The 16,530-nt window shown below is 51.8% G+C and overlaps 1 protein-coding gene across 4 annotated transcripts in view; it reads right to left on the bottom strand.

The window, feature by feature from the left end:
- Positions 1-207: 207 nt before the first annotated feature.
- BATF2 (basic leucine zipper ATF-like transcription factor 2) overlaps positions 208-16,530 on the bottom strand; it is a 29,827-nt gene continuing 13,504 nt past the window's right edge. Inside the window, exons 2-5 of one of the 4 annotated variants that reach the window (XM_073014848.1) lie at positions 10,751-10,867; positions 6,974-7,075; positions 6,002-6,074; positions 208-2,082 (exon numbers count right to left, since the gene is read on the bottom strand). In XM_073014848.1, coding sequence (XP_072870949.1) covers positions 1,297-1,968 — 672 coding nt within the window. In that variant the 5' untranslated portion in view covers positions 1,969-2,082; positions 6,002-6,074; positions 6,974-7,075; positions 10,751-10,867 and the 3' untranslated portion in view covers positions 208-1,296. The other 3 variants (XM_007991708.3, XM_073014849.1, XM_037999094.2) reach the window with 3 other exon arrangements.

Genomic DNA, 16,530 nt, shown 5'->3' with positions numbered 1-16,530 from the left:
CACTCTATTGGTTCTATTTCTCTAGAGAACACTGACTAATACACCTGGGCAAGTCCATCTCATCTCTGAGCCTCAGTTTCCTCATCTGTAGTATGGGAGGGAGATTAATTAGCCGGTTCATGAGGGGTTGCCCATCTCTATTATTCTCTCTTCTTTCAAAGACTCTATAGGTTACAACCAGAGGTTTAAGCAACTAGGCAAAGCAGAAAAGATTGCAAAACACTTTATTTCCATCACATATGTTCCAAGACTTGTGTTCAGTATCCAGGAATGCGTTAAATACTAACATAGTGTTTCATTTACATGTGAGTGAAACCTGGGTGAAGAGCCAGGGTTTCTCTCCCCAGTCCCCCTTAGAGTGCTTGTCCTGGAGTCAGAGTGCAAAACACCCTCTTGAAGCAGACACCATCACTGAACTCCCACCGGGTCCTGGGCCATACTCTTCCTGCTGTTAGCCCAGGCCAAGGAGCAATGAGGGAACTGCTTAGGAGGGGTCTGAGGGTAATGGGGGCCTAGGGGCCACACACGGGTGGGTGCTACCAGGAAAGGTATAGCCTCCCTGCTGTCAGGTGCAAGCCCATCACTGCTTGAAAATAACCTTGCACAGGGTCCTTGCTCATTCTTTCCTCTTGCTTTTTGTTTATGAGATGAATGGCTCTTCCACTGTGGCTTTAGGGGCAGTGGGGAGGCAGGGAGCTATTTGGGAACAGCCTGGAGAGCTGACCCTGCAGAATCTCCCAGAAGCCTTGGTGTGGCTATGAGTACCCAGGCTGTAGAAATCCCAGATGGGCCTGTTCCAGGCCTCTCCCCAACTCCAGCCTGCAGGTTCAGCTTCTTGGCACTGAAAACACTACTAGGGGAAGCAAGAGTCCGGGCTTCTACTTGGCCTCTACCCACCAGGGCTTGGACTCTGGACCTGCCCCAGCCTGGTCAAGATTTCTGGGACCATAGGGCTCTGGCCCTGGAATCACGTAGGAGTGCAGAGAGCCCTTCTCTGATCCCAGCACACAAACCTTCTCACATCAGCCCTCAGTTTCCAGGATTTCAGCCCCTAGGATGCCTGGGCCAGGACAGGAGAAGGAGGAGCAGAGGGTGGTGTTTCGGGCTCCAAGAAAGGCTTTGTGACCTTGGCCTTGTCACTTGGCTTCCCTGAGCCTCAGTTTCCTTGTCTGAAAAAGTGGAGTGATCATCTCGATTTCTCAGGTCAACTGTGAGGTTGAAATAAGATATTGGTGGTGACAGTGGGAGGCATCATTGGTGACTTCCTTTTCCACTGTGAAATCCTGGGCCAGCTGGTCAGCCACGCAGGGCAGCACCCAGTAGCGAGGGAGGAGAGGCCCGTGTGCTAAGGTTGCTTCCTGAGCCTGAAGAAGGGGCCAACGCAGCTCCAGAGACCAGGTTAGAAGTGGACTTGAGAGAGGCGAGCAGAGGAAAGGCCAGGAGAGGGTGAGGGCTAGGATCCACACCCAGCCCTTGCCAAGCGGCCGCTGAGAGAGCAGGTTTGTGCTCCCTGATCTGCAGACATGCAAGCCCCAGGTCAGAAGAAGGGTTGTTGGGAGAGGACTTCAGCTTCCCTCTGGTGGGATGCTCCAGCTCGAGGGGCTGTGGAGGGGCAGTCTGGGCTGTGAGGCTGGGCTGGAGGGCACTGAGCTTAGAGGAAGACCCCTGCAGGCTGGAACCAGTGTGTGAGGCAAACAGGAGAGGGCTGGGGGACAGTTGGACAGGAGGTTCAGCAACCACAGTGGGGCCAAGGGACAGTGAGGGCAGAGGGGACTGGAGGAGGCTGGGGGAATCATGAGGCTGTGGACCTGGAGACAGCGGCTGAGCTGGGGAACAGGAGTCCGGGGTCTGGAACAGCTCCAGCTGCTCCTGGCAGCCATGTTGTCCCTGTGGGCCAGGGCCCAGGAGCCCCTCAGCCTGGTCCCAGCAGCCCAGGAGCCCTGGAGCTGAGCAGGAGGCACAGTCCATGGGGCACAGGCGCTCATGCACGTGCAGGGTCTGGCTCCACCACGCCAGCTCGGCCTGAAGGGCCTGGATCTCCTTCCGCAGGGCGAGGTTGTCTTTCTCCAGAGACTCGTGCTGCTGCAGAGAAGCAGATGGAAGGGGCGGGGAACCTCAGCCAGTGTCAGGAGCCCTGCATTAGCCTTGGCCCCTTCCAGGGTTCTCAACTTCAGGAGACAGATGCCACCACCATTGGAATAGCCAAGTGGGGTCTCTTGGCCCTTCTCTGGTCAGCCCTTCATAACCACCTACCAAGTCTCCCCTGTCCCACCCCCTGAGGGGGCTCAGATCCACCTGCTTTCATCCCACCGCTAGTGCCCTAGAGCCAGTGCCATTTCTCACCCGGTATCTCCATGGGCCTCCAACCCGTGTGCCCCCCAAACCACCTATTCCCTTGCCCACAGGAGCCATTCACCAACTGTGTCATTAATTGCAGGTTAAAGCCCTTTAGAGGCACCCACCAAATTCCCTGTGGTAGAATTCCAGGCCTGTGTGGTGGCCGCAGCTCAGATCTCTGGTATTCTCTCTCTCGCCTTCTTTCTTTCTCCCCTCCCTTCCTGACCCTCACATGAACTCTGCTTCCTGGCCACATTTCCTGTTTCCTCTGCCTGGACACCCTTCCACTGCCCTTCCCTGTGCAAATCCCAACAGGGCCTTCCCGTGGCAACTTTGATGTCATTCTGTCCTAGATTGCTTATTGCCAGTGCCAGATCTTTTGAGGGCCCAGAACTCGCCCCTACAAGCACTGTGGGAGGATTCAGGAGATTGTTTTACAGGTTGATAGCACGAGTGTGTTCGATTCTGCATCCCTGAATCAGCATTTATTAAGTTCTATTCTGCTGAATGCCGGTTCTGAGAACCCCTGAGACACAATCAATGTGCAGTTCTAAATAACCATTTATGATGACAATAGTGGTAAAAATGCAGAAAGAATTTTATGTCCACATCTCACACAGGGCTGAATATATTGAACAACTTCCTTCAGTCACCCCCCGCCCCCTTTTCTGGACACTTTGAAAGAAGAAGTTGCAAGGGTGTTTTGCATAAAAATGTGGTTTTGGCCCTGGACTCAAAGTTCTTTTTTTTTTTTTTGAGACGGAGTCTGGCTCTGTCGCCCAGGCTGGAGTGCAGTGGCTCGATCTCAGCTCACTGCAAGCTCCACCTCCTGGGTTCACGTCATTCTCCTGCCTCAGCCTCCTGAGTAGCCAGGATCACAGCCACCACGCCCGGCTAATATTTTGTATTTTTAGGAGAGATGGGGTTTCACCATGTTAGCCAGGATGGTCTCGATCTCCTGACCTCATGATCCGCCCACCTCGGCCTCCCAAAGTGCTGGGATTACAGGCATGAGCCACCGTGCCTGGCCCTGGACTCAAAGTTCTAACAGGCCTGAAAGCCACCAGCCCCATTCCCAGACTGGTTTCTGCACGTTGAATGATGAATTTTTTTTTTTTTTTTTGATACAGAGTCTTGCTCTGTCGCCCAGGCTGGAGTGCAATGGTGCGATCTCAGCTCACTGCAACCTCCGCCTCCTGGGTTCAAATGATTCTCCTGCCTCAGCCTCCCGAGTAGCTGGGACTACAGGTGCGCACCACCATGCCCAGCTAATTTTTGTATTTTTAGTAGAGATGGGGTTTCACCATGTTGGTCAGGCTTGTCTTGAACTCCTGACCTCGTGACCGCCAGCCTCGGCCTCCCAAAGTGCTGGGATTACAGGGGCGAGCCACCGAGCACAGCTGGAATGATGGACATTTCTAAAATGTATCATTAGGTCACCCTTCACCTAAATTCTCCAAAGGCCTCAACTCACCTCCAGGAACTGAGTCACTCACTCATTCATTTATTCATTCATTTGCTACCTTCAGGAGGCTCAAGGAGTGACAATTTCAATTTCGTCCCTTTCCTCTTCCCTGTTTTAGTTTTCCTGACAGGATTTAACACCATCTGACATCCTGACCACTCGAGGGACTTTTTGTCTGTGGGTCTGGCTTACCCAGGAGAATATAAGCCCTGTGGGTGAGGCTAGGGTGGGCGTTTGTCTACTGTGTCTACAGCTCTACATCCAGTGCTTAGAACTGTGTCTGGCACACGGGAGATGCTCAATAGGCATTTCCAGAAGGAAGGAATAAACGAATGCATGGGTCTCCTAGGCACCATTCTGAGCACCAGTCCTCACTCTCACCTGGTCTACAGGTTGCTGCTCCCCACGCCTGTGCCAGCACTGTGTCATTTGTTCCCAATGTGTTTTCTTACCTTCATCCTCTGGGAAAACGCCCATTTGTTCTTAAGCTCAGGCTTCATCGCCTTTTTCTTTGTTATTTTGGCCCTGGACTCAAAGTTCTTTTTTTTTTTTGAGACGGAGTCTGGCTCTGTCGCCCAGGCTGGAGTGCAGTGGCTCGATCTCGGCTCACTGCAAGCTCCACCTCCCGGGTTCACGCCGTTCTCCTGCCTCAGCCTCCTGAGTAGCCAGGATCACAGCCACCACACCTGGCTAATTTTTTGTATTTTTAGGAGAGACGGGGGTTTCACCATGTTAGCCAGGATGGTCTCGATCTCCTGACCTCATGATCCGCCCGCAGAGTCTCTCTCTGTTGCCCAGGCTGAAGTGCAGTGGCATGACCTCAGCTCATTGCAACCTCTGCCTCCCAGGTTCAAGCAATTCTCCTGCCCCAGCTACTGAGATTGGCTAATTAGCTCCCAAGTCCCTGTAATCCCAGCTACTGGGACTGCCTAATTAGCTACGTGCTTGGCTAATTTTTGTATTTTAGTAGAGATGGGGTTTCACCATGTTGGCCAGGCTGGTCTCGAACTCCTGGCCTCAAGTAATCCACCCACCTCAGCCTCCCAAAGTGCTAGGATTACAGGCGTGAGCCACTGCGCCTTGCTCATCTCCTCTTTAGACCACTCAGTGCCACTACCTATGTGCTATGGACCCTATTATGTTCCCTCCAAAAATTATATGTTGAAGCCATTATCCCCAATATGATTACATTTAGAGATAAGGTTCTTAGAAGGTGATTTAGATTAAATGAGGTCCTAGGATAGAGGATAGGGTTCTAATCTGATAGGATTGGTGTCCTTATAAGAAGAGGAAGGGAGACCAGGAGCAGTGGCTGAAGCCTGTAATCCCAGCACTTTGGGAGGCCGAGGTAGGTGGATCAATTGAATCCAGGAGTTCAAGACCAGCCTGGGTTACATGGAGAAACTCTGTCTCTACAAAAAATACAAAAATTAGCCAAGTGTGGTGGTGCATGCCTGTAGTCCCAGCCACTCGGGAGACTGAGGTGAGGAGGATCGCTTGAGCCTGGGAAGCTGAGGTTGCAGTGAGCTAAGATCGTGGACTGCACTCTAACCTGGACAACAGAGCAAGACCCTCTAAAAAAAAAAAAAAAAAAAAAAAAGAGGAAGGGGCCAGGCATGGTAGCTCATGCCTGTAATCTCAGCACTTTGGGACATGGAGGTGGGAGGACTGCTTGAGCACAGGAGTTCAAGACCAGCCTGGGCAACATAGCAAGACCCCCATCTCTATTAAAAAATAAAGAATATGAAGACATCAAAAAGAAAGAATAAATAAATAAGAAATGAATAAACAATTAAAAAGGAGGGGGCCAGGTACGGTGGTTCACGCCTGTAATCCCAGCACTTTGGGAGGCTGAGGCGGGCAGATCACTTAAAGCCAGGAGTTTGAAACCAGCCTGGCCAACATGGTGAAACCCCACCTCTGCTGAAAAACAAAAATTAGCTGGGCGTAGTGGCGCATGCCTGTAATCCCACCTACTCAGGAAGCTGAGGCCGGAGAATCACTTGAATCCAGGAGGCAGAGGTTGTAGTGAGCCAAGTGGCGCCACTATACTCCAGTCTGGGCAACAGAGTGAGACTCTGTCTCAAAAGCAACAACAACAACAAAAACCCCCAAAAGGAGAAGAAGGGAAAGAGATCACTCTGTCCTCTCATGTGCACTGGGAGGCCATAAGCACACAGTGAGAAGGCAGCCACTTACAAGTCAGGAAGAGCACCCTCACCCGGAACCGAATTGGCCGGCGCCTTGATCTTGGACTTCCCAGCCTCCAGAACTGTGAGAAATAAACGTCTGTTGTTTAAGCCACCATCTATGGTATTTTCAGATGAGCATGAAGCTCAGTAAAGGAAGCAACTTGAAACTGGGACTGGAAACCCCGCCCATTTTAACCCTGAACCACAGTTCTCACAGTATGGTCTTGGCCACCTCCTGAACTCTGACCCCTGAGTGGTTAATCACAGATCACCATGCAGGTCCTTGGGCCCCACCTGGCCTCATGAGGTGGGAGCTGACAGAGGAAGAATAATCCACTTTTTTTTTTCTTCTACAGACAGGGTCTCAATCTGTTGCCCAGGTTGGATGCAGTGGTACAATCATGGCTCACTGCAGCCTTGAACTTCTGGGCTCAAGCGATCCTCCTGTCTCAGTTTCCTGAGTAGCTGGGACTACAGGTGTGTACCACCATGCCCAGCTAACTATTTTTTAATTTTTGTAGAGACAGAGTCTCACTATATTGCCCAGACTGGTCTTGAACTCCTGGGCTCAAACAATCCTCCAGCCTCAGCCTCCCAAAGTGCTAGGATTATAGGCATGAGCCACTGTGCTCAGCCTAGAATCTGCATTTTAACCAGTGTCTCAGCTGGCCATTGTGTTGGGGTCTCCCTGTCTGCCTGCACTTCCTGTCTTCCTTGCCTTAGACTGCAGACACCTTAGGACAAGGCTGGGCTGAGGATAACCCTTTGTGTCCCTGGATCCTGGTGTGTACCTGGTACATGGTTTGTACTCAACACCCAGAACTTTCCAAATCTCAGCCACAGGACCCTTTCCGCATCCCAAACCCAGGTGACCTAGAAAAATACAGGAGTTTGGGGAAAGTCTGCTCACAGGTGGGGTGGAGAAGAGGTGACTGGGCCGGTGAATGGAGTCAGAGACAAGGAAAAGGGTTGTCCGCACCTGGTGTAGGGCGTCTGCCTTGTCTGTGTGCTTCTGCCGGCTTCGCTGGGCAGCTGCCCGGTTCTTCTGCTTCTTCAGCTGCCTTTGTTGCTCCTCGGGGTCCTGAGGGGCATGAGGCAGAGGACTCAGGGGGCGTGGTCAGGCCTTGTGCCCTCCATCCTAGCCTGCCATTTGTAAAGCCAAGTCTTTCCCCTTGAGTCAAGCTCCCAAGGGTCTTTGTTCTCCCAGAAGCTCCCTTGGCACCCCTATAGCAGGCACTGCACACCGTGTTGGAATGCCAGCCTCACCCAGTGTCCTGCTCACAGCTCACGTGGAGGGTGGGAGGGCAAGCAGGGAAGATGGGAAGCCTGAGAGTCAAACTCAGACAGAGCTGACTTCAAACCCCACATTCTTTTTTCTGTTTTTTTTAAGACAGAGTCTCGCTCTATTGCCCAGGTTGTAGTAGTACAGCGGCACAACCCTGGCTCACTGCAACCTCTGACTCCCGGGTTCGAGCAATTCTCCTGCCTTAGCCTCCCAAGTAGCTGGGACTACAGGTGCCTGCCACCATGCCTGGCTAATTTTTGTATTTTTAGTAGAGATGGGGTTTCATCCTGTTGGCCAGGCTCATCTCAAACTGATCTCGAGCTCCTGACCTCAGGTGATTCACCAGCCTCGGCCTCCCAAAATGCTGGGATTACAGGTGTGAGCCACTGCACCCAGACAAGCCCCACATTATTATTATTATTATTATTATTATTTTTTTTTTTTTTTGAGACGGAGTCTCGCTCTGTCACCCAGGCTGGAGTGCAGTGGCCCGCTCTCTGCTCACTGCAAGCTCCGCCTCCCGGGTTCGCGCAATTCTCCTGCCTCAGCCTCCCGAGCAGCTGGGACTACAGGCGCCCGCCACCTCGCCCGGCTTATTTTTTTTTTGTATTTTTAGTAGAGACGGGGTTTCACCATGTTAGCCAGGATGGTCTCGATCTCCTGACCTCGTGATCCGCCCGTCTCGGCCTCCCAAAGTGCTGGGATTACAGGCTTGAGCCACCGCGCCCGGCACAAGCCCCACATTATTGAACCCAATTGCCCCATCCCTGCAATGGAAGCACCACAGCAGAGGGGTAAAGCCCATGCGGCAGGCAGCCCAGAGCCAGCGTGGCATAAAGCTCAGCTTCCATTCTTCTCACTGCCATGATTTCCACACCAAGGTGTGAATTTTCCTGTGAGCTCCATGAGGGCAGATGTTCCCTGTGCCTAGCTCCGCTCAAGCCCAAAGCAGATATTCACTTACTCAACAAACATGTATAAGGCTCCTACTATGTTCCAGGCAGTAAGCTAGGGGGACACAATAACAAACAAAATACACACAAATCCCTGCCCTCAAATTGCTCACATTGTAGTGGGGTGGTAGCGAAGGATGAATGAATGAAGGGTTTACTCTGGTGGAAGAGTGGACTCAAAGATTGACAGTTGTGACCACCTTGTACCCTGGGGTGAATGAAACTTAGATAAAATATTTTACCCAAATGTCCAGAGCTCTGCAAAGTCAGAGCAAGAGGGACTGTTGGAGAGCTCACAGCCCAGCCCTCTCCCGCAAGTCTCTCTGGGGCATGTGTTTTGAGGGTAAGGACCTCAGGCAAGGCCCTGGCCGCCCCGGCCGCAGATTCTTTTTTTTTTTTTTTTTTTTTTTTTTTGAGACGGAGTCTTGCTCTGTCGCCCAGGCTGGAGTGCAGTGGCCAGATCTCGGCTCACTGCAAGCTCCGCCTCCCGGGTTCACGCCATTCTCCTGCCTCAGCCTCCCGAGTAGCTGGGACTACAGGCACCCGCCACCTCGCCCGGCTAGTTTTTTGTAATATTTAGTAGAGACGGGGTTTCACCGTGTTAGCCAGGATGGTCTCGATCTCCTGACCTCGTGATCCACCCGTCTCCGCCTCCCAAAGTGCTGGGATTACAGGCTTGAGCCACCGCGCCCGGCCCGGCCGCAGATTCTGAATGCTCCTAGGCTCCTGCCACAGCTCCACCCTGGCCATATGCTCCCTGGGGCCATGTCCACGGCAGGCTCACTGTAACACTGGGGCACCAAGAGACTAAAGGCTGAGACAGGACCCACGGAGAGTGAATGGGGCTCCTGTGAGATGGGCAGAGCCTCCAAGGGAAACCATGGCCCAGGGAATATTTTTATTTTATTTTATTAATTTAATTTAATTTATTTTATTTTAGAGACAGAGTCTCTCTCTGTCACCCAGGCTAGAGTGCAGTGGCACGATCTCGGCTCACTGCAACCTCCGCCTCCCAGGTTCAAGCGATTCTCCTGCCTCAGCCTCCTGAGTAGCTGGGATTACAGGCATGTACCACCACGCCCAGCTAATTTTTGTACTTTTAGTAGAGACGGGGTTTCACCATGTTGACCAGGATGGTCTCGATCTCCTGAACTCAGGTGATCTGTCCGCCTCAGCCTCCCAAAGTGCTGGGATTACAGGTGTGAGCCACCGAGCCTGGCCTATTTTATTTTATTGAGACAGAATCTCTCTCTGTCGCCCATGCTGGAGTGCAGTGGCAGAATCTCAGCTCACTGCAACCTCCATCTCCCGGGTTCAAGCAGTTCTCCTGCCTCAGCCTCTCGAGTAGCTGAGACTACAGACGTGCCCTGCCAAACCCGGCTAATTTTTGTATTTTCAGTAGAGACGGGGTTTTGCCGTGTTGCCCAGGATGATCTTGAACTCCTGGCCTCATGTTATCTGTCTGCCTTGGCCTCCCAAGGGGCTGGGATTACAGGCGTGAGCCACCACGGCCAGCCGGCCTGGGTTATATGGAGAAGGAAGGAAAGGCTGCTGTGAGGGTAGTGAGGGGGGACCAGGTACGTTAGGGGAGAGCAAGTACACAGAGGTCAAGTTCTAAACCGAAGGCTGGACCTGCAATGTGAGAGCTGAAAACAACTCATTCCAATCCCGACTTCAGGGGAGGAAAGTGAGGCCCAGAGAGGGGCATGCAGAGCTGTCTGTCACACTGCTAAGAGTATAGAGCTGGGACTAGGAGCTCCTGACTGCAGCCCTCACTGTCTGGGCACTGAGAACCCTTGGGATGCTCCCCTTCTCATCCCCGATCCCCAATCCCCTGTACTCACTGTCCCGGTCAGCAGCCCACTGCCCCTACAGAGGTGCATGGCTTGGGCGGGGAAGCAGAGTCGTCCCTCAGCAGCTGTGACTTCTCAGTGCCCTCTGGAGGCCTAAGGAAGTGGTGGCTCTTTAAATCCCCAGTGGCCACTCCGCCCCCAAAGGGCCAAGTTTCAGTTTCTCCTAAAGCCACCAGTTGCTCAGAATCCCTGGCTCAGGCTTGTTCACGTGGCTAGAATTTCCTAACATGAACTGGTCTTCCGGTTGGGCCCCTTCTCTGGAAAGAGGATGGTGGAGGGTGGAGAGGAGGGAAGACCAAAGGCCAGGTGTGAGGAGGGTGTTCCGGGGAAGGGAGGGCAGGCGGCCAGGGACTGAGATGAGAGGAGAAGCCAGTGGGGACTGAGGCTCATGTGGGGTAGAGAGCCCTTGAGCTCTGGAATTGGGGGAACTGGATCACAGCCCACATTGGAGCTGTCCAGCTTTCAGAAAGTGACTCTCCTTCTCTGAGCCCTAGTTTTCTCATCCATAAGGGTATGGGCTGCAGGATGGTACAACTACCCACTCCCAGGTTCATTACAGGAACTAAGCCAGATAATACAACCACCCCCAACCTTCTGAGACCACTATGGAAGCATGTCTGCAAAAATAAGCAATGGCCGTTGGATAGAACAGATGGATACATTACTGTTTTCACACAACAGACTGCGTAGCAGTGGAAAGATTGATGTCCAGTGGTTAGGAGCCCAACTTCCAAGCTACGTGACTTGGGTTCATAATTTCATCTGTGTTTCTGTTTCCAAATCTGTAAAGTGGGGATAAAAACAATTTTATTAGGCCAGATGCAGTGGTTCATGCCTGTAATCCAAGTACTCTGGGAGGCCAAGGCAGGAGGATCACTTGAGCTCAGGAGTTTGAGACCAGCCTGGACAACACAGCAAGACCTTATCTCTACTAAAACAACAAAAAAAATTAGCTGGGCATGGTGGCACACACTTGTATTCCCAGTTACTCAGGAGGCTGAGATGGGAGGTCACTTGAGCCCAGGAGTTCAAGGCTGCAGTGAGTGCCCATTGCACTCCAGCCTGGGCAATACAAGACCTTGTTTCAAAAAATTAATTAATTAAAAATTAAAAAATAAAGACCTAGCAAACCCTGAAGCCCCAGGCATATCTGCATGGTTGCTGTATCTCTAAGAGGGACCACACTTGGATGGGGCATCTGTTTGGGGGCCAGAGAGGCCAGTAATTCCTGTCCAAGAACAGCATGCATGCAGTCTGTAGAGTCCTATGGTCTGGTGACTAGAGCGTCTTGGGGTTGTACCTGAGACCTGAGGGTTCATGGCTGATGATGTGGGGTCACAAGAATGGCAAATACAGGTATGATCTTCTGATAGGTGATGGTGGCTGGAATGTTGTTTTAAAGAGTCATGGACACCTCTGAGCTTAGTAAAAAAGAGTACTGCAGTTGATTAGCAATGTCTAATAAAAAAATAAAAATAAAATAAAATAAAATAAAATAAAAGATTAGCAATGTCTGCCACACCATGATCGATTAGTGATGTCTGTCATGGGCAGCGATGTGGAGAGTGCAGTCCCCTGCTGTCCTTAGAACCAGGCATAAAGCAAGTCTGGGTTTCAGAGTCAAAAGACTTGACTCTCAGTCCTGGCACTCCACTCACCCAGTTTATCACCTGGAGCCTCAGTGTCTTCAAATATATGCTGGCAATTACAAAGAAATGATACCTATTTGACAGTTGTTTTGAAGATGGGAAAGAATGAAATGAGAAGAAAGTTCTTGGGATATTGTAAAGTACTATGTGGCAAGGAATCCCCCTCCTGAGATTTGTGGTGTCATATTCTGGATTCTAAGATTATTAATGCAGGCTCCTAATTTAAAATGCCTGGGTGGGTGGGATTGGGCATAACAGCTGGGCCTTGCCCTCCTAGTTTCTGAGGGGCCTGGGGGCAGAGGCTGAAGTGGGATGCCCCACGCAGTGAGGCCATCCCTGTTTCTCTGAATTATTATTTCCCAGAAACCAGGAAGGCTGGGGCATCTTGCCTGAGGCAGGCACCTGAAGGGCTCATTAAGCCAGCCTATGAACTCCCCTGGGAGGATCTGCAGGTGCCTTATGCATGATGTGACTAAGAAGAAACACCCACGCGCGCGCGTGTGTGTGTGTGTGTGTAGGGGCTAGTGTCCCCACTCCAGATCCCAGCCCCCACCCCGGACCCCTAATCTTTCTTCTCCAGACCTCAGCTTCTGACAGAGGTGAGACAGCAGGTATAGCTCTTCCCAGAACACCACAGCCCTGGGAGAAGACCAAAGAAGGCAGCATTTATGGCTTCCTAAGGAGGCGGCTGGGAGAGGGAGTGGCAGGGAGGGAGGGAAGGAGGGGGAGTGGGTAATGTTTAACTAGGAATGGCTGTGGGAGACTTCTCCCAGGCTGGTGGGACCATCCAATCTGACCTTGCCTTAGACGGTGTCTCAGTCAGCTCAGGCTGCTATAATGCAATACCAGAAACTGGGTGGCTTAATGACACTTTTATTTCTCACAGTTCTGAGGGCTGAGAAATCCAAGAGCAAGGTACTGGTAGGTTTAGCTCCTGGCAAGGCCTCTTCCTGGCTGGAAGATGGTGGCACTCCTGCCGTGTTCTCAGATAGTCTGTCTGCCTTCTTATAAAGACACTCATCCCATGGTAGGGTCCTACCCTCACGACCTTATCTCAGCCAATTACCTCCTGAAGGCCCCACCTCCAAATACCATCTTACCAAGGGTTGCCACTTCAGTGTGTGAGTTTGCGGGGGACACAAACTTTCAGTCCATAAAAAGAGGGTGAGGAAACTAATGCCCAGAGGGGCAAGGTCACCCCACAGGAGGGGCAGAGCTGCAGGGAGAACACAACCTCTCTCTTCCAGGCCTCAGTCCTGCTCCACACCCTGCTTGGAAAGGCCTGGTCCATTAGTCCAGAGCCAGCAGCCCCAGTGGGTGGAGGGTTGGAGGCCTCCCAAATACCACACCTACCAATGAGCTCCTGCATGGCAGGACTGGTTCTTTGAAGGGTCCTCAGTGCTTCAAACACTGCCTTCACATAATAGACGCTCAATTAATGAATTAATGAGTTAAAGTCCAGCAGGCAGCTTGCCACCCAGGAACCCCAAAACTTTTCTGAGGAAAGAAACTTTTCGCTCATTCCCACAGGGCCTGCTCTGGGTTCCTGGTGGGCTCTCCTCAACCAACTTCATCATTTTACCAGTGAAGAAACTGAGGTAGAGGGAAGAGAAAGTCACACCACTGTTTGGGAGAAGCCAGGATGCATTGAAGCCCTGTGCCCCCACTTTTTTTTTTTTTTGAAACAGAGTCCCACTATGTCACCCAGGCTACAGTGCAGTGGTACAATCTTGGTCACTGTGTCCAGCCCCTACCCTGTCCCAATTCTTTCCCACACTTCCTGGGGTTAGACAGACGGTCAGATCTCCAGCTGCTGAAGATGAGGACCCTTCAGTCTAGGTCCTTCCACCATGTGCATCCCTCATATTAGGGATTAGGTCGTATTAGGCATGGCCTCCTCAGGGCACCTCCAGAGAGCTACAGATGAAAGCAGAAAAAGAGGCCAGTAAGTTGCTGGCAGGGCTGACTGGCTACTGACTTCCCATCCACACCTCAGTGCGAGCCAAGCCTCAGCTGGGAGGAGTTTACAATCCAAGGGTGTGTGGGACACGCCTGTTGAGGAAGGCACTTCCTGTCATAGAACTTCCCACTGGGGAGGTCACTTTCTGCTGGAGAGGTCAGGGAAGGATTTCCAGAGCAGGAGCTCTTTTGAAGGGACATTGAAGGATGGGCAGGCTCTATCCTAAGACCTGGAACTTGTTCTTGGGCAAGGTTACTTAACAAACCTCTTTATACCTCATCTGTAAAATGGGGATGATATGTTATGGTGGTTGTCTTTATGGCAAAGAGAAACATACAATTTTGTGGGGTTTTTTGTTTGTTTTTGTTGTTTTGAGATGGAGTCTCTGTCGCCCAGGCTGGAGTGCAGTGGCGCGATCTCGGCTCACTGTAAGCTCCGCCTCCCGGGTTCACACTATTCTCCTGCCTCAGCCTCCCGAGTAGCTAGGACTACAGGTGCCCGCCACCACGCCCGGCTAATATTTTGTATTTTTAGTAGAGATGGGGTTTCACCGTGTTAGCCAGGATGGTCTCGACCTCCTGACCTCGTGATCCGCCTGCCTCAGCCTCCCAAAGTGCTGGGATTACAGGCGTGAGCCACCGCGCTCACCTTGTTTTTTTATTTTATTTTTATTTTATTTTTTTTTTTGAGATGGAGTTTCACTCTTGTTGCCCAGGCTGGAGTGCAATGGCACGATCTCGGCTCACCGCAACCTCTGCCTCCCAGGTTCAAGCAATTCTCCTGCCTCAGCCTCCGTAGTAGCTGGGATTATAGGCATGTGTCACCACGCCCGGCTAATTTTGTATTTTTAGTAGAGATGGGGTTTCTCCATGTTGGTCAGGCTGGTCTCGAACTCTCGACCTCAGGTGATCCACCCACCTCGGCCTCCCAAAGTGCTGGGATTACAGGCGTGAGCCACCGCACCCGGCTTTTTTTTTTTTTTTTTAGACGGAGTCTTGCTCTGTCTCCCAGGCTGGAGTGAGGTGATGTGATCTCAGCTCACTGCAACCTCCACCTCCTGGGTTCAAGTGATTCTCCTGCCTCAACCTCCCAAGTAGCTGGGATTACAGGTGCAAGCCACCATGCCCAGCTGATTTTTATAATTTTAGTAGAGATGGGGTTTCACCATGTTGGCCTGGCTGGTCTCGAACTCCTGACCTTAGGTGATCTGCCAACCTCAGCCTCCCAAAGTGCTGGGATTATAGGCATGAGCCACCATGCTTGGCCAATGAGGATAATAATAGAAGGATTTAAGTAATTCGTGTAAAGGGCTTAGAACAGTGCACAGCCCACAGTTAAATCACATAAACATCTGTTAAACTTAACAAAGGCACTCAATACACATCTGATTAATTTTTATTCATGTAACAACAGGCTTGTATTTTGTCCTTCCCTCCTTCCCTCCCTCCCTCCCTCCCTCTCTCCCTCTCTCTCTCTCTCTTTCTGATGGAGTCTCGCTCTGTCGCCCAGGCTGGAGTGCAGTGGCACGATCTCAGCTCACTGTAACCTCCACCTCCCAGGTTCAAGCGATTCTCCTGGCTCAGCCTCCTAAGTAGCCGGGACTACAGGCACGCACCACCACACCCAGCAAAACTTTTGTATTTTTAGCAGAGACGGGTTTTCACCATGTTGACCAGGCTAGTCTCAAACTCCTGGCCTCAAGTGATCCACCTGCCTCTGCCTCCCAAAGTGCTGGGATTACAGGCATAAGCCACCACACCCAGCCTTTTTTAAAAATTTTTTTGAGACAGGATTTTGCTCTTGTCACCCAGGCTGGAGTACAGTGGCGCAACCTTGGCTCACTGCAAACTCCACCTCCTGGGTTCAAGCAATTCTTCTGCCTCAGCCTCCTGAGTAGCTGGGATTACATACGTACACCACCACGTCCCGCTAATTTTTGTATTGTTAGTAAAGACAGGGTTTCACCACTTTGGCCAAGCTGGTCTCGAACTCCAGACCTCGTGATCCTCCCACCTCAGCCTCCCAAGAGACTGGGATTACATGCAGGAGCCACCACACCCGGCCGTAAGTGAAGTATTCTCCATGCAACTGCTCGTGAAACCTTCACTGGGAGGTAGCAGATATCTGTGTTAGAGGAGTCTCTTTCCCTTATAGATGATCTAAGTTAAGTTACTACCAAGTCTAGAGTGTACCAGCTTCAGACACCATGCCCAAACGATGTCATCGGGAGTCAGACTCTTCCTCTATTTGTCCTCCGGGCTGGCTACATTCTCAGGCAAAGCCCGCTCATGGCAGTAGGATGGCCACCAGAAACACCAGCTTCACAGCACCCCAGCAGGGGCACATCCCCAGCCCCTCCCGCTTTCCCAGTAGCTACAACAAAAGTCCCAGGCTTGGCCTTCCTTGGTCTGGCTTGGGTCATGTGCCTATTCCTGACATCAATCACTGTGACCAGGTGAGATTGGCAAGGCCAGGACTTCAAGCCCATCCTGGAGCCCAGGGTTGGGGTCAGCCCCATCTAAACCATAGGGACTAGGGGTGAAGGGGCAGTTCCCCAGGGCATTGGGTACTGTTGGCAGAAGAAGGGTGAGTAGATGCCAGTTGATCCCACAACCTCAGCTCAGCTTCCGACATGAGGAAACTGCCACTCAGCAGCACATCCTGGACCCTGGTCACCTCCCCAGGTTGATAGACTCCAATGCCCCCCTGCCTCTGATACCAAGCTCAGCACTCTTCCTGTCCATTGTTTCACAGCTGCCCAAGATGCGGAGGAAGGTCCCAGCAGTCAGGGACCCGTGGACAGGAAAGCAAGGGCTTGCCAAAGGATGATTCCAGA

The sequence above is a fragment of the Chlorocebus sabaeus genome, chromosome 1 (genome assembly GCF_047675955.1).
Source record: "Chlorocebus sabaeus isolate Y175 chromosome 1, mChlSab1.0.hap1, whole genome shotgun sequence".
In the NCBI taxonomy this organism is placed as follows: Eukaryota; Metazoa; Chordata; class Mammalia; order Primates; family Cercopithecidae; genus Chlorocebus; species Chlorocebus sabaeus.
The sequence above is the reverse complement of the archived record's forward strand: the minus strand, read 5'-3'. Positions and strand labels throughout refer to the sequence as shown.